At 42.1% G+C, this 23,737-nt stretch overlaps 1 protein-coding gene across 1 annotated transcript in view; it reads right to left on the bottom strand.

Annotated features, from left to right (window-relative positions):
- LOC145392088 (mitogen-activated protein kinase kinase kinase 11-like) overlaps nt 1-22,247 on the bottom strand; it is a 393,639-nt gene extending 371,392 nt beyond the window's left edge. Inside the window, exons 1-3 of the mRNA XM_080266543.1 lie at nt 22,086-22,247; nt 7,362-7,511; nt 4,839-5,319 (exon numbers count right to left, since the gene is read on the bottom strand). Coding sequence (XP_080122669.1) covers nt 4,839-5,319; nt 7,362-7,511; nt 22,086-22,247 — 793 coding nt within the window. The remainder of the gene's footprint in view (nt 1-4,838; nt 5,320-7,361; nt 7,512-22,085) is intronic.
- Between the last annotated feature and the right edge of the window lie 1,490 nt (nt 22,248-23,737).

The following is a 23,737-nucleotide window of genomic DNA, read 5'->3' as shown; positions in this document are numbered from 1 at the left end:
TTACTCCCAAATCTCAGCAACCAATCTCCCTTACCATAATCTCTCTCTCCCTCTCTCTCTCTCTCTCTCTCCCCACCATTAACCTGGGTGTTTCCTGACAGTCGACATTTAAATCAAATTCCTAAATCCACTGGAATCCACGAATGCCATATTAACGACCAAGTTCAACCACGCCGATAAAACACACACACACACACACACACACACACACACACACACACACACACACACAGTCATAAAAGACACGATACAGTATACGTAACATCAGTTGTATAAGCAGGTAACAACACGCAAGCATACAACAATCAACACAAAATATCAACAGTAGCCTATGTGACAAAAGCATGAAAATGTCAAATCAGAAAATAAAATAAAATAATAATAATAATAATAATAATAATAATAATAATAATAATAATAATAATTTTAGAGAATGTTGGGGACGGTAGAGAGCGAGGGTGGGGTTGGAATGGTGAAGTGGGACAATGGTAGCTATCATCATTTCACTAATTAACTTGGTCTAAAACTGACATCCCTTCATCTTGACTACTTGGCTGTAACTATATATTAACACTAGAATACGATGCTAGCTGCGAAGAACTGCTAAGGAAAGGATGTATTGTCACAGGATTATCTTTTGTTTTACACACACACACACACACACACTTCATTAACACGTGCGCCTCATAACCATTTACCTATCCTGCATGCATTTCAGTACAAGTTTGGCAAACATTTTTCGCCACAGCATGCAATTAAATTTGGTATTTCGTAATTAAAATGTGAGAGTAAGAATGCCCCCCGTGACGTCACACAGCGGGATGGTATTGACCGCCACTACAACTACCGCTGACATAATTCTCTTCATTACACAAAAATTAATTCATCTCTTTACTCACTTCAATGACGTATTTTTCACTTTTGTTATCTCCTATCAACTTCATTCAGCTTTGGACTGACTTTTCGAGCTGGAGAGGTTAAATACTGGAGTCATATAGGCATTCACCGCAAAACAGCTATCCAAAGCCGAATAAAAATCTTCTAAATGTAGCAAAAATAAATTAATAAAGCACGCCACAGACTGAAAATTAAACAGTGATTAATGGAAACAGAGGAGGTTTGGTTTGCAAGGTAAAAAAAAAAAAAAAAAAAAAAAAAAAAAAGGTGAGTATGCTATAGCGGTAGTTATCAAATAGCAACATTACCCCTTCCGGCCGACGACATAATTGTTATATATTCTTGCTTTTGTCAGGTTAGTTTACGCATCTTGGAGGAAAGGAGCATAATCTCGAAATGATCGGATCTTGAATTTGGCTCTCTCTTGTATTTTCTTTCTCTCTTGGAAGGAACAATTTTGCGGGCTCGCGGCCTTTAGTTCCTTCTTCCTCACATAAGAAAAAAAAAAAAACTGTAGCTTTCATTAACACTCGGCGACAACACTTTACCCCTAAGAATAAAGTGACTGGAAAGAATATAAAAAAAAATACGTTACCAATATGACGGGGTTAATAACAGTAATGAAGAATAAAGGAATAATAATAATAATAATAATAATAATAATAATAATAATAATAATAATGACTAATGCGTAGTAAAAATGCCACACACAAACCTCTACCAATGACAAATCGGCTACTGATTGATCAAAGCCACCCATAGTTCTCAGATGGTGAACTAAATAATTAAAAGGCAAAGAAGACTTATCTACGAGAGAGAGAGAGAGAGAGAGAGAGAGAGAGAGAGAGAGAGAGAGAGAGAGAGAGAGAGAGAGGAAGCAAGTAAACAGGGAATATTAAAAAATGGGGGGAGGTAAATAGAGTATAGCCTAACAAAGGTAAGGTGGAGAAGGAGAGCATAAAAAAAAAAAGATGAGGATAAGGAAGATCTGAAAAGCTGATAGGTGAAAAATAGGCCTATAGGGAAGGAACAAAGGAAAGAGAAATCTGAAAGGGTAAAAATTAAAAGATGGACAGAAAAGGGTAAGAGGAAGAGACAAGTAGGACGAGAGATGGATGGGTGGAGACGGCAAATTGAGGAGGATGAGGACGAGGACAGAACAGAGGAAGATGGAGGTAAGACGGGAGGCAGAAGGGATGAGGCAGGTAGTGTAAGGTTGGGTTGGACGGGAGAGGCAATAAATCGGTGACCATAACGAGTTAGGTCACCTGCTCCCTTCACAGCCCTTTCATTACTCCCTCACGCCTACCTCACCACCACACCTAACACTGCACCTAACATGACACCACCACACCTGACACCTCATCACCACACCAAACTCCACACCACTATACCTAACAATATCACACAGCACATCTAACACCATCACACATCAAATGTAACACCACACCACCACAGCTAACATGACATCACACATACCACACCACCACATCTAACGTGACATCACACGTAACACCACACCACAACACCTGTAGTCGCGGCGCACGACTCTGAGGTTGTCATTATCGTACCCTGGCAACCTATCATTCAAATTTCGTATCATATTATACACGAATCATATTATTATGCACGAATATAACATACACGAATATTATTATACACGAATCACATGCGTCTCATTTATGCACGAAATCAGACGCACTTTTGAATGGTAGGTTGCCAGGGCACGATAATAACAACCTCAGAGCCGCGCGCCGCGACTATAACACCATGAAATACTACCTTACATCACTAAAGTAGAGCTAACACTGCATAGCTTAAATACTCTTCCATCTTTATGCCACCTCTCTTAACACTACACACTCACACCATCACACAGCACACCTAACACTACCACACTTGGCTACATTTCCATCACATTTTCACACCAATTCACGTAATACCAGACACCACCTCACCATAATATCTCTATCATACCTAAAACCACACCATTACTCACTTCACCTCACCTTCATCACTTTTAACACTACACTGCCCTATAGCTGGGATACAGTGCCGAAGGCAGCAAATACCACCATAATCTGGCCAAAGTTTCCATACGAGGTACGAGGGAAAAAAAAAAAAATCCATATACATACGTCAAGTTGATCTATCGTTCTGACGTTTTGCAAGTTGGTAGTAGATGGACGATAAGACGATTTGATCTACGCCGAGTTTAACTCATACGGTAGAGAGGTGGCCTGCAGTCCTAGCAGACCCTGGTTCAAATCCCCACTGGGGCAAGGAACAGTTTATGGATTTGAATTTCATAAAAAGCAGCGTTTACTGATCTACCAGAAGACCCACTGACATGCTGCAAAAATACCTCCGCTAATACCAGTACACCAGTCCTGTATGAGACAGCTCTAGCATGTATTCAATATGAACAGTGGGTGTTACCACCCGTGGTGACATGTGGAGATGTAGGAGGACTCCTAGGCCCAGAGTTGGAAAAAGTATATATATATATATATATATATCACGCAAATCGAGCCAAAACAAACGTGTTCTACCTAGATCTGCTCGGTGAAATTTGGCATAACCTTACCAATGACTTTCACGAAGTGCCGTACTGTATTGTACTTTGTATGTAGCACTGATTCCATGTTCCTATCTTCAGGATGGACAACTTTACCCTGTATTATCATCTATCACTCTTTCAGTATAATATATCACAAGAGTTCCATCATCATTTACCAATTTAGCCTTATTCTACATTACAAATCAACAACACACACATTACATATCCACCACTTTCTCACCACTATGCTACAAGATTCCAACAACACTATGCACCAATGAAGGATCAAAATTTATCAGGGCTCCAGTGATTTTCCATAATCTGTGTACTTCAAAGTCAGACTAGACTACACTTAAAATATTTCACTGAAAACTATATCTTTATCTAACAAATACCTTCTCCTGTTGCACCATACTGGAGTGCACCATGCCACAACACAACTCACGTCATAATTTATGCCAGTTTAGCAAAATTTTTATGAAATGCGCCACCACACTACACAGTAATTCCAAAGTCAAATGTCACTACATCTCCACAAACCAATGTTAACCATACCACCACATACTCTCTCTCCTCAAGTCTTAATTTGTCTATTACACTGCAGCTTAGTTAATACACAGTACAGTATTCCCATTGTAACAACCTCTACCACTGCACATGTAAAACTGTTATTCTGGTGCAGTGGTGTTTTTGCTGTGGCAGGAGCCAAGCAGTTTCATACAACTTTTAACAGTCCAACATTTTTCCATGGCTAGCTGTATGCATCATCACTCTTGATGACTTCAAGGAAACATTCCACTTTTTTTTTATATAATTAAGGTAGCTATCGTTTCCCCTCAACACGTAAACAAAATTGCACAGTATTACCGTAAACCAGTACTGTACCACTGTACAATAAACTTACCTACACAAAATGTGTGAGGATATAAGACTGATAACTGTTACTTCTTGCTCCAGATGTTGCTGTCCCTGATTCAATTTCAAATAAAAATGCTGGGACACAAGTACTATGAAACATTACCATATTTTCTGCTGACTGCTTGTAAGCACATATCGCAGATGTTGCCCTAAAAATCACTGGGTCAGATGTGGAATGTGAAGATAAGGTATCGTAGAGACTGTACTGCCCAAGATACATGTGATATTGCATTATATGGATGTACTTAAGCTTCATCATTTGCAACATCAATTAACACACACACAAAAAAAAAGAAGCAAGTCACCACTACATCTTGACTGGAAAAATATATGGTATGTGGCATGTCACAAACTTCTGTAGAACCTGCCATATTTTGTAGGTTTTGTAGTCTTCAAATTCATGCCTCTTAAATGCTTGTCTGTTCTTGAATTAAACTACAGCCAAAAATGATTTCACACTTACCATTAGAAGATTTGAGGTCCCTGTGTATGATCTTGACAGGAGCTTGGTTATGTAGGTAGTTCATGCCCCGGGCCACCTGGATTGCCCAATCTGTCAGCACAGGTGGCCCCAGGGTGGCTTTCCGCTGCTGCAGTATTCGGCACAGAGATCCTCCTCGGGCATATTCCATAACAAGGCATAGGTTGGGCTCCACTAGGCATACACCCTTCAAAGCCACAATATTTTGGTGCTTGAGTGACCAGAAAAGCCGAGCCTCCTGCCTTACATTCTCAATGGTGACTGAGGGCTCTTGGTCTGGATCTTGTCTTGCTGCCTTTACTGCCACCTCCTGCCCCCGCCACAGCCCACGAAACACCTTGCCAAAACCACCAACCCCAATAACTTCCTCCAACTGAAGTTCATTGAAGTCGATGACTGTTGGCTCTGGCTCACGTCCCTCCACCTCCTCACCACCCACAAAGTTGGATGGGAAGATTCCAACCTGTAAAGGACAGATAAAATAGGATAAACTGTTGAATACCCAGTAGCTAATGACCATCTTCCAAGGTGAGAAATTGGGCTTCTGATGTACTGTACACTGCAAGATATCCCAATACGACCCATTATGAATTATTACTGTACCATACTATAATTATAATTTGCCTACCGTACTTCCAGACTTTATTCAGCTGCATGAAAACCCCTGGTCTCAAAAGGTTAGAGTTAATCTTAATGCACAACATTCAGATTTGATATGATTTTTTTTTTCTTTTTTTAATAACTAGTTCATGTCAGATGATTTATCAGCTGCAGGAAAATTCTCGGTCAGACTGACATACCCCGGTATAGGCTAGCTTCTCTGCACAGTACATTGTATTATGATTTTAGTTACAAGGACAATAACAGACAGCTGAAGTACCAGTACAGTGGTCATTCGCTATCTGCAAAGGTTAGGGAACACAAACCTCAGCAAATGGCAAATTTCCATGAATACTGTAATTTAAATGACAGAGCTCTCAACGGGTCCCTACATCCATAATTTAACTAATGTCAATGCCGAAAAAGCCTCTGCACTACTCTGGAATATTACCAGACATTTGAATCTATTGTTTAACACATATTTTCTGATGATCTGATAACACAGGTTGTTAAATCATCCCAAAATATGCCTTACACTGGTGTATTTTGAGATGGTTTATTAACACAATAAAACCATGGCTGGCAACGGTGAACATGCAACTAGTGAGAGATCACTGTACATTAATTTACTGCACTTAAAAAAAAAAAAAAATGCACAATTGTGTGCAACACTACATAACTGTAAGGTAACATTCCAAAAAAAAAAAATACTGTGGTAGGAGGGGTGCTCACCATCCACTCACTCAATATAGTGCTGCTCTCAGGTGACTGTCCTTTCCTCTCTTCCCTCCTTCCTCTTCTGTCTTTCTTTCCTCTTCTGTCTGTGGGTGACTGCAATATGCCAATTGGTTTCCTGTACACCAGGAAACCATTTACTACACTGGGTGGTAACCATATAACCAAACTATGGCATCTGGTGGTTTAGTGGGTAATTATGGCGCTCCAGCCAGATTGAGCCTGTGTAGGTTAATACCCAAGGGATGGTTGGGGTTTATTGCTCACATAATGCCACTCAGGGATGAATGAGGCCGGTCACTCTCATCTTAAATATCAAGACCAACTTGCCTAGCCCAGGGCTATTATGCTCCTCATGGGGTAACACAGGATTAGATGATGATGATGACAATACACAGTAATAAATAGTTCTTCAGTTAAGACGTCACTGCATGACAGTATTGTGATCCCTATCCTGACATACGGAAGCGAGGCGTGGACCGTGCAAGAGGGGAACAAGTCAAGAGTGAGAGCAGTGGAAATGAGTTACTTGAGAGGAGCATGTGGAGTGACACGGAGGGACAGGTTGACGAATGAAGAAGTGAAGGAACATTGTGGGGTGGATGTGGATGTGGTTGAAAAGATTAGGAGAAATACAATGTGGTGGCTTGGACATGTGGAGGGAATGGAGAATGAAAGACTGACTAAGAGGGTGTATGTAGGTGAGGTGGAGGGAGGGAGAGGGAGGGGTAGACCGAGGATGAGGTGGAGGGATGGAGTTGAGAGGTACATGAGGGAGAGGGGAGTGAGATGGGGGGAGGGTAGTCAAATGGTGGGCAACAGAGCGACTTGGAGGTGTTTCGTCTGCAGCCACCCTTTGCGGGATTAGGGCGTCGGGCTATAGATAGATAGATAGACAGAACTGCTACAGTATCATGCAAGCACTATTGGTAATGTAGGATACCAGAGCTCATTAGCTGCTCCAGGCTACGGCAATGAACTTGCCATATACTGCACGATACTGATAGCTACAGTACGGTACCGTACCAGCATTAGGCTAACTGCTATTTTTACTAACATCGTACCAATACATTTTCCAACCTGTAACAAGCAATGTGGGGTACAATTTTTTTTTTTTTTTTTTTTTTTTTATGCGAGGAAGAAGGAACCAAAGGCCATGAGCCACCTTACCTTGCCATTGATTTTGCCAGTCCACCATCCCTCATCACCAGAAATCTTGACATCACTACTGAGGACATGGACCAGCTGGCCCTGACGCAGGCTCAACTCATCATCACCCTGAGCCTCGTAATCATACAGTGCCCGGCATACCCACGACTTCTGTTCAGGAAAAATATACACACATATTAAGGCAATGAAAAACCAAACCTATACAGTCCTGTATCCTAACTACCAAGAATATCCTACAAGTATAGGAGAATATGTACGGTCCCAAGCTTGTGTGTGCGTGTGTATGTAATTGTCCCAAAGAGACCCGCAGGTTATCTTATAGGTCTATAAAATGCCTAGAGGTACCGTACATAAAATATAACAGTACTGATGAACCATGATCTTGATAGGATATTCTAAGACAGACTATGTACCATACAGGTACCATACCATATATAAATAAATTAAATACAAACTTGCCAGTGTTGTACCTTTACTCACATTGTAATACTGGATAGGCTATCATTCATCTGAAATGTCAGCACGCCTAGCCCATTACAGTACAACCAACTCGCACCACCAGCCTATCCACACACACACACACTCACCATTTTTTCTGTATAACTCCAAAGCATTACTTACCTGGAATTCTTAATCCTTCACAAGCATTATTATTTCAGGGGGAAAAATCCAGGGGCGAGAGACAGCAAAAGTTATTCCATCTGCAGAAGGTCAAACATAGGAAACCAGAGCTTAAGATTCTATCCTTTTGAGATGCCCGGACATTGCATAGAGAAGACTGGTAAGATGAGGTCATAGGCTGTGATGATTGGAACTGTTGTTCCAGATTTGACCAGAGTTGCTTGTGAAGTAGGTGGTGGTGACCATCATCCACTCACTTGATATAATGCTGCCTACTTCTTCCTTAGCCTTTATCATTCTTTTTCTGTGCCTGCCCTCCTCTCTTCCTATTTCTCCCATCTTTCCAGTCACTTCTTACTGCTCTTCTTTCCTTTACAGGTGGCTTTACATTGAGTTACAAGCCAAATGGTTTCCTGTAAGCCAAGAAACCATTTACAACGCTGGGTGGTAACCATATAACCAACCCATACATGCTCCCTACGTGTCAACAAGTGGGTTGGTGGAGGGTTAGTGCCCCTCCCCGTAAAACCAATAACTCAAAGTCAAATGGCCACCCCTTACAGGATTATTGCTTCTGGCAATAGATAGATAGACCTTTACCTGTTATCGCTTCCTGGGGGGACAATGTCGCGTACTCGGGATAACCCCGGATTTGGGCCACTCTTCACTGCCTGTCTCGCTTACAAGGAGTTCAATTCGCGTACAAAAAAAGGTCTTCGTGTACGTACTCGGAACTCACGTACTGTGGGGATGTACTGTATAGTGTCTTCATAATAAGTCACACTTTTTCTTTGTCTAGCTATCTGCTCAGTCTTGGAAGTGAAAAACTAGCCTAAGTAAAAATTTCCATACCTTGGTTACTATCAACAGAGACAAACTAGCAAACAACATTTAAATTTGGCAATGAGAATTTATGGACAACTTTTCCTGCATTTCTTCTTTATCTATAGATTACTAACAGCAGAAAAAAAGATACTTTAATGAGGTTGTATTTTTTTTTTTTAACACTACAGTACTGTACTCTGGCTTAAACTGAGGATAACCTGTATATGCGGTATGACCCACAAGCTTCAATTTGTTTTTGAAGGCTCCAACATGCTTACATGCATCAGCCTTGGTCACCTAATGGCGGCTCTCTCTGCTGCTCGATCTATGGCAGCCTCAGTGTTCAGTCCCTTAACCCTGAGGTCACACTTAATGACCTAGTCCCACGTCTTTTTCAGTCTACCCCTCGCAACCCCACCCCCAATATTTACGCTTCCAACTTTCTGCACCCAATTATCATCCTCCATCCTCTTCACATGCCCAAACCACCTCAATCTACCCCTCCTCATCACAACACTGGTGCACTCCAGTCACATCCTACCTCTCAACTCTTCCATTGTAAACCTAGTCCCCCCCCAGGCCTTGCATGCTGGGACGCACTGCACAACCACCTAATCACTGTCATTTCTGTATATTTGAGCCAACGAATATCCTCTTCCTTAACTGCCCAGGTCTCACTACCATACAGTATTACTCCTAACACATGCTGCATACAACAATCCCTTAGCACATACGGAGAGCCCTCTCAATGTCAGGAGAGGGAACAGCTCCCTGAACTTCTTCCAACCACTTCTCACTCCAGCCCCACCTCCAGCATATAACATGTCTCCCAAATAATGAAACTCTTCCACACACTGAAGAGACTCACCAGAAAGTTCAATCCTTTCACACCTGCTCTCCCCAACAAGCCACACACATTAAATCTGCATTATCTAGCAGTCTACCTCTAATACCACTAGGCTACATCTCTTACGGTACCGGTATGCACCCACTCATCACAAACACTGCACAAGATGGAATTACTTTCCACGCCCTTGTGGCAAACTGCACATGGCCACTCCCTCTTTCTTTGACAGTACCACCACCAACGGTAAATGATATCACTTTTGTTTTATCTGCATTTATTCTTAAGCCCTTGTGCCCCATACCATCTCGCCATTTCCTAAATTTTTCCTCTGCCTCACTTGCATTCTCTGCAATCAACACCAAATCATCAGCATAAAATATCTCCCACAGAAGTCCATTTCTGAAGTCATGTGAGAGGGCTTCAAACACCATGATAAACAACAAGGGACTCAAAATTGACCCCTGATGCACACCAACATTCATGAAAAACTCATCACTGAAATCTCCATTCACTCTTAAGTGGGTGCGAGCGCCCACATACATAGTCATAGCCTTACCACTCTAACCAGCCACTCCTCCATCCCAAGCTTTCTCAATGCCTACTTCACCACCTGTCTAGGGACTCTGTCAAAAGCCTTCTCCAAATCAATAAAAACAAAGTACAGTTCCCTTTTCTTTCCTACATATTTTTCATGACGCTGTTGAACAATGAATATGGCATCAGTGGTCCCCATGCCTGGCATAAACCCAAACTGCATCTCATCGATATTCATTCTTTCTCTAATCATACCTTCTAGAATTCTCTCCATTACCTTCATTATCTGATATAAAAGCTTTATACGGTACATCTATAATTTCCTTTTTCCAGGGCATCACCCTTCCCCTTGTACCGTACACATTTAAAATTACACTCTTCAGCCAATCATCTGGAAATACACACTCATATATAATGATATTTATCAGGTCAGTGACTAACCTCACTCCTGTATCTCCTGAAGCCTTCAACATTTTAGCAGTCAACCCAGACACATCTGCTGCCTTCCCCACCTGCATCCTGCCTATTGCCTCACTCACAGTAGCAGCATCAATCAAACACTGGATCTGCTGGCTCCAAAGCTTCTTATAGATAAAATCTGTTTCGCCTGCTTTGGGGTCAACAGTCAGCATTATGTAGTATGTACAGTCCACAAAGAAAAACAATACTGACATCACCAACTCATTTGACCACACTACAATATTGTAGTAATGCCTACAATTGTCACTTGCATCCCCCAGGGCAGATTATCAATTCCTCTGGGCCACATAGCATTGACTCCCTCACTGACTCAAGTGTTAAGAAGCACCTGAGAACTTTAAACACTAATACCGGTAGTAACTGAGGGTAGCAATACTTCAATCACACACATGGGCCTAGCCTACACTAATAAAGGCCTTCAGCCTTACATCTACTTTCCATTTGTGTGGATTTATGGTACCTCTCAGGGGGTACTGGTACTCATATATCCCCTCCCCTATACCCTTATGATTCATGACACTGTCAGCCAGGTTGTCAGCTTCAGCAGCTAATGAGCACTGACTTCCCTCTAATGGCCACTGTATGCCTCTACAATGTCATCAGCCTCCACAAACCTCTATGAAATTAGCAGCCTCGACACACTGAATTTACGAGACTGGAGGTCACTGGCAGAGGGAAATTACTGTATCGACTGATGAAGACAGTGACCACGCTAACCTCTTTCACTCTTCAAATCAGAGCGATTAGTAATTGCCCTTGTGCATAGCTGCTACAGATTTTCAGCAGTGGGACTCACTTGAGCAATGATATTTACAATCTTTGTGTATGATACAGTTTGCAGACATTCTAAAATCCTATTTTTTAAACTAACGATAGTTTTTTTTTTTTTTTCCAAATTAGTTTACTCAGCCAAGTTTGTTTTATAAAGTTTAACTAATAGTCCATTCTGTGATATAAATATGTGCTTAGGCTAATGCAGTGGAAATGAGCAGTGGAAATGAGTTATTTAAGAGGAGCCTGTGGAGTCACATGGAGAGACAGGCTGACAAATGAGGATATAAAGGAGCGTTGTGGTGTGGATGTGGATGTGATAGGAAGTGTTAGGAGGAATACACTGAGGTGGTTTGGCCATGTGGAGAGGATGGAGGGTGAAAGACTGACGAAGAGAATGTGAGTGAGGTGGAGGGGGGAAGAGGGACAGGGAGGCTGAGGATGAGATGGAGGGATGGGGTGGAGAGGTATATGAGAGAGGGGGGTGTGAGTTGGAAGCGTGGCAGTGAAATGGTGGGGGACAGGGCGACGTGGAGGCGATTTGTTTGTGGCCACCCTGAACGGGATTGAGGCGTCTGGCAATAGATAGATAGATAGATGGCTAATGCAGGTGCCTTTGATGAGAGCAATAAGCTTTCAAAAGGCTCAGCCTTGTTAATTGTGTGAGCATAATATTCCTCTCAACAGTATAATGTAATGGCTAAATAAAATGCATTAATCAATCAATCAATCAATCAAAAAAACGTCATCTGCAACAAATACCAGCAGTCTGCTAGGTATGATATTTCTCATGGACCTCAATCCTGCCTACTGAGGACCAACTCACCAATGGAGATTGTTCCAACACTTGCTATGGACTTCATTGTGCCATGAGGTGTTATCTTCATTATCATGATTATGCATACCGTACCTTCCTGGCATCAGTCAACATGAGATTTCAGGTGTCCGCACAAACAACCATCTGAGACATTCATCGTGACTGCAAAAAACCTGGTGGTGACAGGGTCATCATCCATTACGATTGTACATTAGCTTGATCCATGGTTTACGCCCTTTAGGTTTTTGAACCTTTGCAACTGCATCCTTGCATGGAACTTTGATGACATTTGGTCCCAACAATGGGTCTGTTACCACAATCTCACATTACAGCTCATATGGCCTCCACAACCTGTAGTCTTTGTGGAAATGCCAACTTCACATACAGTATGCCCTCTGTCTTGCCCTCCCCTTCATCCTGGTGCCATCTGTAGGACTGCAAAACCTTTCAGAGATCACTACCCTTTTTCAGGTGCAATGAAGGTTGCCACCCTGACAGGATAATAACAATAAGGGTTCAGTGCAAGGTCACATTTTCGTAGTGCAGAACCCCGGTTCCCCAACATCCTGGTAGCTGACCATCACAGTTCCCATATAAAGCTACACAATTTTATGGCAAAAATTTGCCCTTAGGAAGGGGAAGGATGATCAACTTTCTGCTGACTGGCAATGCATTCACTGACACACACACAGTCCTTCCCTGTCCTCCAATCTGCACTCATACTCAGAAACAGGATTATTTCCATGTGGCACAACCAACCCAGTTGATGATTTATCCTTCCTTCAACGTTGCTCTGGGAGGTTCTTCTCTCAGTCTCACCACACTGACACATCAGGCAGCTATATTTTAATATATTTTGCTAACTTTAATCTAATATGAATCTGCCATATATCAGAAGTTTAGACAACATTAATATTGAAGAATTACTTTACCATGCACTGTTTTTTACATTACATGGTAGTTTCCAAGACGATACTGAGGCTATATTGGAAAAAAAAAAAAAAAAAAAAAAAAAAAAAAAGTAGACTACTGGTAATGAACAGGAATAACAAAGAACAGAGAGATAATATGTACAGCTAGGGAGACTTCTCAGGATTCCATGGGATTGAATACTTGTGTGTGCCACTGAACTGGCTAAACTGTTGTAGCTCTCCCACTTTCATATGGTACTCTCTCCCTCCTTGTTTCTGAATCCTACTTTATCTCATCTTTATGTGGGACTGACTTCTTTAGACTTTACAATATGGTACCAGTAGTTTACTCCCCCCACAAGGTATTAAAAAACACAGAAATCATAGTATATCACAATGTTTATTCATGAAATGCCATTCATTAATATGAAATCATGTTTCCCTTGTTTTTCAGGACCAGTTGGATACATTTTGGCATGGAATCACTTAGATCTCTAAAGTAATCTAAGGAAATTTCTTTGCACCAAACATTTGTCAGTTCAGTCTTGAGGTTGTCCAGATTGGTCTACTCTGCCATGATTTTCTTCTTCTTTGCCCAGCAGTTTTCTATCAGATTTAGATCCGGACTCTTGCCAGGCCAGTCGAGGACCTCAGTCCAATTATCCTGAAGCCATTTGGTCACCTTTCTTGACTTGTGACATGGAGTTGAATATTGCATGAAAAAGTCGCACCCATGAATGGTAAAAAAGTTTTAACAAATGATCCTTCAGAACTTGAATGTACCGGCCACCATTCATCAAGTTCTTAGGAAGAAAGCAGAGGCCTCTACTTCCCATTTCACCTGAAAAACATCCCCATACCATTACTGATCGTGGGTGCTTAACAGTCGGCACCATGTAAGCAGGGTCATATTGACTACGGGAGTCGGGGTGACAAACCTTGGCAGAACGCACCTGGAAGACTTGAAATGTGCTTTCATTAGAAAACATAACTCTTCTCCACTCATCCGATGTCCAGTGTGCATACTTCTTGGCAAACTGAATGCACTGCTTCTTCATCCGGTCAGTGAGAAAAGGTTTCTTGGCTGCGGTGCGGTTTGGCAAACCCACCTCCATCTCCAAGCGGTGTTGGATAGTTCGAATTGAGACATCTTGTAACAGCTGGGGATGCATTCTCCTCAATTCTGCTGCTGTCAGTCGAGGATTCTTGATTACTTCCCTCTTCAGAAGCATATCTGTACCTCTGGAAGTCATCCTCTTCTATCCACCACCATGCTTGTGCTCTGGTATGACATCAAGTGGCAAGCCACGCGCTGCAGCAAAAATCTTCATGATGGTTGACTTTGCGCATCCAGTATGTTCACAAATTGTGTTGATAGGGACATTATCCTGCCTCCATGCAATGATACGGACCCTCTCATCCCGACCAGTACTTTCCAGGCATGACAACTCAACTCTGGGAAAATAACAGGGCAAACAGTAATGCATATGAAAAAAGAGGGAGGTGCAAGCTTGGAGCGACAGGAACATATACTCCCACTCTCGCTTCTGGGCAAGCACTGACGTGCTGAGTGTTTCACCACCTCAAGCCAACACCAGAGGAGTTGCCACTTACTTCTTGCCCAAAAAATTCACTTGGAAGAGATGGAAACACAAAGCAAAGACAGCCAACTCTCCCATAGCAATTCTGTGTGTAGGTTTTAAGTCAATTTGCAGTGGGTGTAGCTACAGTATAGCTTTCATGCCTTTCAGATGAGATATGGTATGATAGAGGGTAACATATTATCTATCTATCTATTGCCAGACGCCATAATCCCGTAAGGGATGGCCATTTGACTTTGAGTTATCGGTTTTACGGGGAGGGGCACTAACCCTCCAACAACCCACTTGCTGACACGTAGGGAGCATGTATGGTTTGGCTATATAGTTACCACTCAGCATTGTAAATGGTTTCTTGGTTTACAGGAAACCATTTGGCTTGTCACTCAATGTAAAGCCACCTGTAAAGGAAAGACGAGCAATAAGAAGTGACGGGAAAGATGAGAGAAATAGGAAAAGAGGAGGGCAGGGACAGAAAACGAATGATAAAGGCTAAGGAAGAAGTAGGCAGCACTACATCAAGTGAGTGGATGATGGTCGCCACCACCTACCACCAACAATGATGGAAATATCTTATTATCCAGGAGTATACAAATATGTCAAATAATCAATGCTAGGCTTACTCTCTAGCATACGGTACTCCAAACACCAAAGTCAACAAGGAAACTAGGCCTACCATACATCCATATTTTCCCGGACTTGCCCTTTTTTTATCCTTTTATCTTCATCTAGGATTTTGCCCTTTTACATTTCCACGGTTTTCCATCCAAAATTAGGCTATAATACCATAACAGTAATATAAAATCAATTTAAACAGGCAGCTAACAATCAATTAAGAATCAAATATAAAACCAGGAGAAATGCACTTGTGCACCACACAATATCACACAGAGCTCTGGTCAGTCACTCCATTCTGCTTACAAGGAATTTAGCTATACAGTATTTGCCATCTGCTTTCCTATACCAATACTTTTTCTCCAAGAAATAAAGGCTTTGAAGAATACAGTGGTAAACTTAATTCAGTTCTGGACATGATGGTGCTTAACTGTTATTCCAACAAATGCTTTTCATTTATATACAGTATCTTTTATATTTAGTGGAAAAGTACGGTACAGTACCATATTTAGGGATGGGAAAGAAGTTGCATGCTGCCTTCATGGATTTGAAGAAAGCATACGACAAAGCACTGGTAGCTAAACAGAAAAGGAATATGGAAGGTCCCGAAAACATGGAACAGTCAGGGCATTGCTGAATGCTGTCAAGAGTATGCATGAACGGGCAAGGAAAGCAGTACATATGGAGGTTGAACTATGTGAGTTCTTTTATATAAGTATAGGACCAAAACAGGACTATGTCATGTCTCCATGGTTGCTTATTTACAGTATGGAACCGTAACTTACATACATTGAAATACAAGGTAGGTCAGTGGATGCTGGAGTGTCCTTAATGGGAAGGGCCAGGGTTTGAAATTAGGCTACCTGTACGGTAGCTACCGTACTATTGTTTCTTCATGATACTGTATTATTACATGAATGCTTGGGGAATGAATTTGGGTGTGTGTGTGTAAAAAACAAAAGCCAAATGTAGCTAAGAGCATAGGCCTAGCTACCTATGGTATTTGTGAGAAAAGAAGTCATGGCTTGTTGAGCAAGGCTGAATGGTTAGAAAATGGAGAATGACTGCTTTTAATTATTCAGGTACCGTACCGTACTATGAGGAGCAAAGATGGATTTTTAAGGATGAAGTACATGAAAGGCTTCAGCAAGGAAGAAACAGGTTGCAGGTTCTCTGGTAGCAAACATATGGGAATGGAAAGTGAGCATGGAAAAATTATTTAACCCCTCTCTTGCTGAATCTGTGGAAATCATTGTACCAACCAGGCCAGTTCACGACCAATTTTTTTTCCCTGTACCCAGAAAACCATTTACTACGCTGGGTGGTAACCATATAACCGGGGTTTTTGGCAGGGTTAAGTGTCCCCCAGATTCCTCTGATCCAAAATCACTTAATCATGGCAGTTGTTTCAGAGAGCCTCGAAGGGCCCAATACCTGCCCAAGGCCCCGAACCAAATGGGCAGATTCGCATGGCCAAGTGGAATGTGAGAGGTGTGAAAGAGAGCAAGAGGGTGGAAGTGGTGAATGTGTTCAAGAGTGCAAGATATGCCGTGATGGCTCCGTGTGAAACAAAAATGAAAGGATGTGAAGTGGAGGAGTGGGAGGGTGTGAAATGTGTAAGACTGGGAATGAATGGGCGAGAAAGAAGCAAGGAAGGATTTGCTTTGTTGATGAATGAGATGTGGCAGAGTGGAATGTGAGACTACAAATGTGTCACCTCGAGGTGTATATATGTCGGGTTCAAGTTTGAGAAGGTGAAAGTGGCAGTGATTGTAGCATAGCTATGCACTGTGCGAGGACAGGAGTGAGAGAGAGAGAGAGAGACAGGTTTTGGGATGAGCTGGATGAAATAGTGGGAGAAATGCCCAGGAGCTATAAAGTGATCGTAATGGAAGATATGAATGGAAGAGTAGGCACTGGTCCTGAGGATTACATAATGGGTTGTTATGGAGTACCAGGAGAAAATGATAATGGGAAGCAACTAAAGGATATGTGTTCGGACAGGAGGTTGTGCATTTGTAACTCATATTTCAAACACAAAGATGCACATAAATATACATGGTAGAGAGGGAACGGGGATCATGTTGAAAGAAACCTGATCGATTACGTGCTCGTAGAGAGGTCAATGATGGGAATGGTTGCCGATACAAGGGCCGTGAGAGAACGACGTGGAGACCTATTAGATCATATGATTGTGGTATGCAAGATCAAGCTGATAGGAGCGAGGTGGATCAGGAGAGAAAGAAGCAGTCAGGGAGAAAGACTGAAAGTTGAGACGCTGAGGATCAAAGAAATGGCAGGTGATTACAGGACCAAAGTAGAGGAGGAGTTAGAATCAGTGAATTGGAATGAAATGGATTTGGACAGCCTGTGGAATGCATATAGGGATTGTTTAGTTAGGCATGCTAAAGCGGTGTGTGGTGTGGCAAGAGTAACAACAAAGAAGAAAGGTACCGTACAGCATGGTGGGATGAGGAGGTTAAGAGAGCAGTGGAGGAAAAGAGGAAGGAGTGGCTAAAGTGGTTACAGGACAGGAGTTCAGTTGATATAAGAACTGAATAGCCTATACTGAGAGCAAGAAGCACGTAAAGAGCCTAGTGACAAGGAAAAAGAAGGAGGTAAATGATGATCTAGGAAGAAAAATGAATGTGAACTACTCTGAAAAAAGGAAGTTATCCTGGAAAGAGGTGCAGGAGGTGTGGCAATGCAGAAGTGAAAGGGGAAAGAAATGTGATGGTGTGAAGGATGTAGGGGATAGATTATTAACCCATGGCGACAAAGTAAGGACCAGATGGAAAGAATATTTTGGACACCTGATGAGTGGGAATAGAGAGAGCCAAGCAGCTGTAAACATGATTGGTTTTGGGGGTGTGCAGAGAAGGAATGCAGTGCCAGGAGACGTGACACTTGCACAGGTGAAGAGTGCTGTGAAGCGGCTGAAAAATGGGAAAGCAGCTGGGGTTGATGAGGTGTATGCAGAGATGCCTAAGTGTAGTGAAGAGAGTGGAATGAAGTGCTTGTTGGAGATATGTAAGAAGGCATGGATGAGTGAAACTGTGCCAGTAGAGTGGAAAAAGGCAGTGATTGTACCCCTGGGCAAAAAGAATTATCATGGCATAAGTTTACTAAGTGTGGTAGGGAAGGCATATGGAAGAATTATTATACAGAAAGTAAGAGAGATACGGTATCAGAAGTCCTAGTGAGTGATGAACAGGGTGGCTTTAGGAGTACCAGAGGATGTGTGGATCAAATATTTGCAGTGAGACAGATTGAAGAGAAGGCTTGCGAGAAGGACCACAAGGTGTTTATGGCAATCGTGGATCTGGAAAAAGCATATGACAAAGTGGACAGAGAAGGACTGTGGAAAGTTCTGCGCATGTATGGTGTAGATGGTAAGCTGCTAGGTGCCGTCAGGAGTTTTCATGATGGTAGTGAAGCATGTGTATGAGTTAATGGGCATCTGAGTGAATAGTTCACAATCGGTGTGGACGTGCAACAAGGTTGTGTGAAGTCCCCATGGTTGTTCAGTATACCGTATATATGGCTGGGGTGATGAGAGAAGTAAAAACATGAGTAATGGAGAAAGGGATGGCATGGGTAATGAATGGTGATGGATGGAATATCTCCAATTTGTTGTATGCTGACGATGTAGTACTGTTTGCAAGTACCGGTATATATCAGACAAGAACTTGGTAGGCTAGTGCAGAGTTTTCCTGATGTCTGTGAGCACTGTGCCTTGAGAGTAAATGTAGAAAAAAGTAAAGTGATGGTGACTGAGAGAGAAGGTGACTCCCACTGCGGTTACAGTGAATGGAGAGAGACTGGAATTGGTGAAAGAGTTCAAATACCTGGGTACAGTGATAGAAAAGAGAAGAAAATGTGCAAAAGAAGTGGAAAGTAGAGTGACACAAGGAAGAAAAGTAGCTGGCGCAATGAAGGCCTTGATACGAAACAAAGGTTTGAGTGTTGCAGCTGCACGAGGCTTACATGAAGGAGTGTCAGTGCCAACTTTAACATATGGATGAGAGACTATGGTGTGGCATGAAAATGAAAAGTCAAGAGTAAGAGCAGTGGAGATGGGACTGCTGAGGATTATATGTGGAGTACAGAGGGTGGATAGGATACGAAATAATGTTATTTGTGAAAGATGTGGAGTGAGGAAGTCAGTGGACACCAGGATCGAAGAGAGTGTACTGAGATGGTACGGTCATGTGGAGAGAATGGATAAAAATAGAGTGGTGAAAAAGGTATATCTGAGCGAATCTGAAGGAGGGAGGAGGTGAGGTAGGACAAGGAGATGGTGGAGAGGTACCATATGGTGGATGAGTGTGTGAGGAAGAGAGATTTGGAAGTTGGTGAGGCTAAGGAACTGACAAGAGATCGAGCTGGCTGGATGAATGTTGTGAGAAGAAGTGCATGATCATGGATTTGGCACCCCTTTTTAATGTGGCAGCGTCCAGATTGACTCATTTGGATATGTTTATGTGAAGCTACAGAACGTGGTGAATGTTTTTGGCGTATCCGATAAAGCCAGGATTCCGGGGGCTTGAATGATGAGTGAATGAATGCGTGGCCCATTGGATTGGGAAAATTCGGGCTGTCTGGACATTGCTACTCCTTACCCTGCCCTAGGGTGGGGAAGGAGGTCCGGATGATGATGGGGGAAAAAAAAAAAAAAAAAAAAAAAAAAAAAAATCTTATATGGTACCGGTATATTTAAAGGCAAGTGTCAGGCAGCCCTGCCTATGTGTTTTTTAACTATCCTCACCAGTGGGGAAGAGTTTTGCCTTTATCTCCAGGGTAGTATGCCTATAGTGGGAGCATACAGGGCAGCGGTGGGAGGGGGTCGTGGGCTGGGAGTGAGCATGAAGAAGAAGTCCTGCCATGGCAATATCTCATACAATACTGACAGTTCGAGTGCCTGGGATGACTGAGAAGGGCCATGTAAACATGTCAACGACCACTGTTTCAATCCCAAATTTATTTTTTGCATGGTGTGCTAAACTGATGCCAGCAGCACTTGTGTCATGCATCTACTGATGCCTGTGGCAAGAGAAAGGGTACGGTAATTAAAGAAAAGAAAGTATGACAATATTGCAATTCCTACTCTAATACATGGACTTTGTAGGGTACGGTACTTGTACAAAGCCCACGTTCTGGTTTTGGCAAAGGGATGTTATTATCAGGATGTTATGCATGAATGGATGTTATGTCATCCATAGTGGAACTCCTTGCTCTGATGAGGCATTATCTAAAGTGACAGAAAATCGATTTGGCAAAGCTATGGGAAAAGTTTTGTTACAAATGAATCTGATCTCAAACATATAAAACTACCATATATATGGTACAAGCATCATAATGCCTATGCCAGTACTAGACATAGCTACCACACTTTTACAGTCTCAGTACCTGCAAACTAATCACTCAGTTTTTACAATATTACTGCACTGTTAGAACACTGTACACTACAGACCTAAGTACTGATGCTGTACAGCATTAGCATAGGTTAGTCCTTTTTTGAACCAGAACTGATCTGTTTGCTTTCATAATACACAGTATTACTGTTAGGACACTGTACATTATATTATTAAGTACAGGTGCTATACACCACTTGGTAATTCTAAACCTTTCTGTACCAGTATGTTATTTTTATTTTATTAAGCCCTAACCACCGGCTGACATGTAACGCAGTCACGATTTTGGATGCGGAGGAACGCTGGTTGACGTCTATAGCATTTAGCCGCAAGTGTCTTCCCACTACCCTTTGAACTTTAACTTATCCTTACTCATCGACGGGACCACCTAGAGACATGGGAATACTTTCATTTGAAAGAGGAAGAGTTGGTGACTCTAATGTATCTTCAATTTTTTCTCTAGCTATTATAGCTTGGCAGATATTAGGGTTTGATGTAAGGGTATTTTTTCCGTCACGGATATCCCCTGCAGGGAGAAGCGTGCAACATCGGAAAACCCCCGGCGTGTAGGGGTTAATGCTACCTAAATACTGGTACCATACTTTTATTATGCTCAGGGCACTTTTTTTTTGTTTCCTGAAAGGATTATACGGTATATAATGTCTGGGTAGGGTATGGTTAGACAGAACCGATACGGTACCACAGGGCAATTAGGCCTATAACTTCTATGAGACCATTCAACTGGACTCCTTAAGCTACGGTACATAAGATCATCAGATAGCTACTTACCACAATACAATACAAGAAATCACCACACTGAATGGATTAGCCAAAATTATCTGTAGACCATAAAAAAAAAGTTGGGGGGGGGGGGGGGGGGGTGTGGATATCCAACTCTCACTCTACACAAAACCCTAGGTGCAAAAATCCACAGCTTGTTCTCAGCAATAGCTATCTGCTCTGGCCTACCAACAGTATATGGTACGGTACCATAATGCAATACTGTGATACCGCATATCTGTAGCTTGATAGTAAACTTGCAATATATTTCATTGGTCAACAAAAAATAACAGGCTTTACATATATTCATGGAAACTAATACTTGTAGGGAAACCCATGACTCATGATAAATTTTCTGGCTTCAAAATTATGTCACTCCTCAACAAACACCAGCTGATATCTCAATGATATATACAGGGTGACCCCCCAAAAAATCCCACATTTCGAAAGGCTGTAGCACAGGCAGTAGTAAGGCGGAAGAGGCAGGGCTAGGGTCTGTTGGTAGCCCAACCCAACCGTCCTCAGTCGCCAACATGGCGTGGTCGGGAGCACACCGTGCATTCGCTGTCGAAGCATTCTCCTCAAACAACCGTTCCGTGATTGACGTGCAGAGGGCCTTTCGAAGATGTTTCAGTCTTCCACGGAACCAAAACATTCCAGATCGGAAAACCATCTTGCAGTGGGTTGAGAATTTCAGGGCAACAGGCTCAGCTTTAAAAAGAAAATCACTTGGTCGACCTAGGAGCGCTCGTACACCTGAGAATGTTGAAGCATTGAGGCGTTCTGTTGTGCAGTCTCCGAGACGTTCTGCGCGGAAGCATGCTTTAGCTGTAGGGATATCCCGGGAAACTGCAAGAAGAATCTTACACAAAGACCTTCATTTCCACCCATATATCCAGCGGAGATTGCTGCTGTTCCAACCGACATGACCTGTCAAGCCATGGCAGCCTTCAGAAATCGCCTCCAAGCGTGTATAGCCTAGACAATGATGGCCATCATTTGGAGGATGTCATCTTTAGAACATGATGAATAAAAACTGTATTGAATGAAGTTTCATGTGTGCAAATAATATTCTGATTATCTTTAACCATTTTTTTTCATTTACCTTTGAAATGTGGGAGGTTTTTCTGGGTCACCCTGTATTTTACAACACAACCAGGTATTGAGGTATTGGTACTTGTAGCTACCTATTTGATAATTCCAAAATACAGTTCCTGTACCACTATTCTTTCAGTGCAACAAGATACCGAATCAGATAATTAGGAGTCTATGAACCTATATCATGATAAAAATTACAATATGATCTCATTAAAAGTGCCAATTTGTTATTTTGTCACATCTCTATTCTTTAACACATTCCCAGAAAAAACTATAGTAGCTATATAAAAAAAATCCCCTTCCCCTTAAAAAAAAAAAAAAAAAAAAAAAAAAAAAAAAGGGAGGGGGGAGCACCCTGCTAAATTACGGTAGCTGGTTTCCTGCAGACCTAGAGTTACAACAACACCTTAGATTTGTCCTTGTGTCAGTGTGCACTGGTATACCATACCTACCTGGTACTGTATTTTTTCAATGCTCTCATTGTGGCAAGTAACTACGCTAAACTTCCATATCCATGTAGTGAAGCTCAATGATCACATTGTCAATACAGGCAGGACCCAGAATGCAATGCCCCAACTTGCATATTCCCATTTTAAGGAGTCTATTTTTAACGGCCTGTCCTAGCAAGATGAGAGTCTTATCCTGTTTTGAACACATCCTAGTCCTGAGATTCTTAACAGTCTGTCCTAGCAAGATGAGTGTCTTATCCTGTTTCGAATACATCCTAGTCCTGAGAATGGGTCAGAGACCCTACCACCTGTGTCCAAATTGGATACCTCTTTTCCTGGTCCAAGTGGTGAACATGGTGGGCCTCAGGAAGAGTGACTAGCAACTGACACCACAAGTTAACCTTTGGTTTCTGAATGGACAATCTATGATGCATCAGTATGGGTTCATGCAGTATTTTACAATGTCAGACTGCACAATTTCTGTGGAAGCACAGTGGAGTTTCAGGTGGCTAGCCTAAGTACTTCAGTTATATGAGTTTTAGACCTGGGTAACGTTAGGTACGGTATTGAACCTGAAAGTGAAGTACAACATTGGCTGACATGGAGTACACTACCA

This window comes from Coenobita brevimanus, chromosome 21 (genome assembly GCF_032717465.1).
Source record: "Coenobita brevimanus isolate Jiangsu-jjx chromosome 21, ASM3271746v2, whole genome shotgun sequence".
Taxonomy (NCBI): Eukaryota; Metazoa; Arthropoda; class Malacostraca; order Decapoda; family Coenobitidae; genus Coenobita; species Coenobita brevimanus.
The sequence above is the reverse complement of the archived record's forward strand: the minus strand, read 5'-3'. Positions and strand labels throughout refer to the sequence as shown.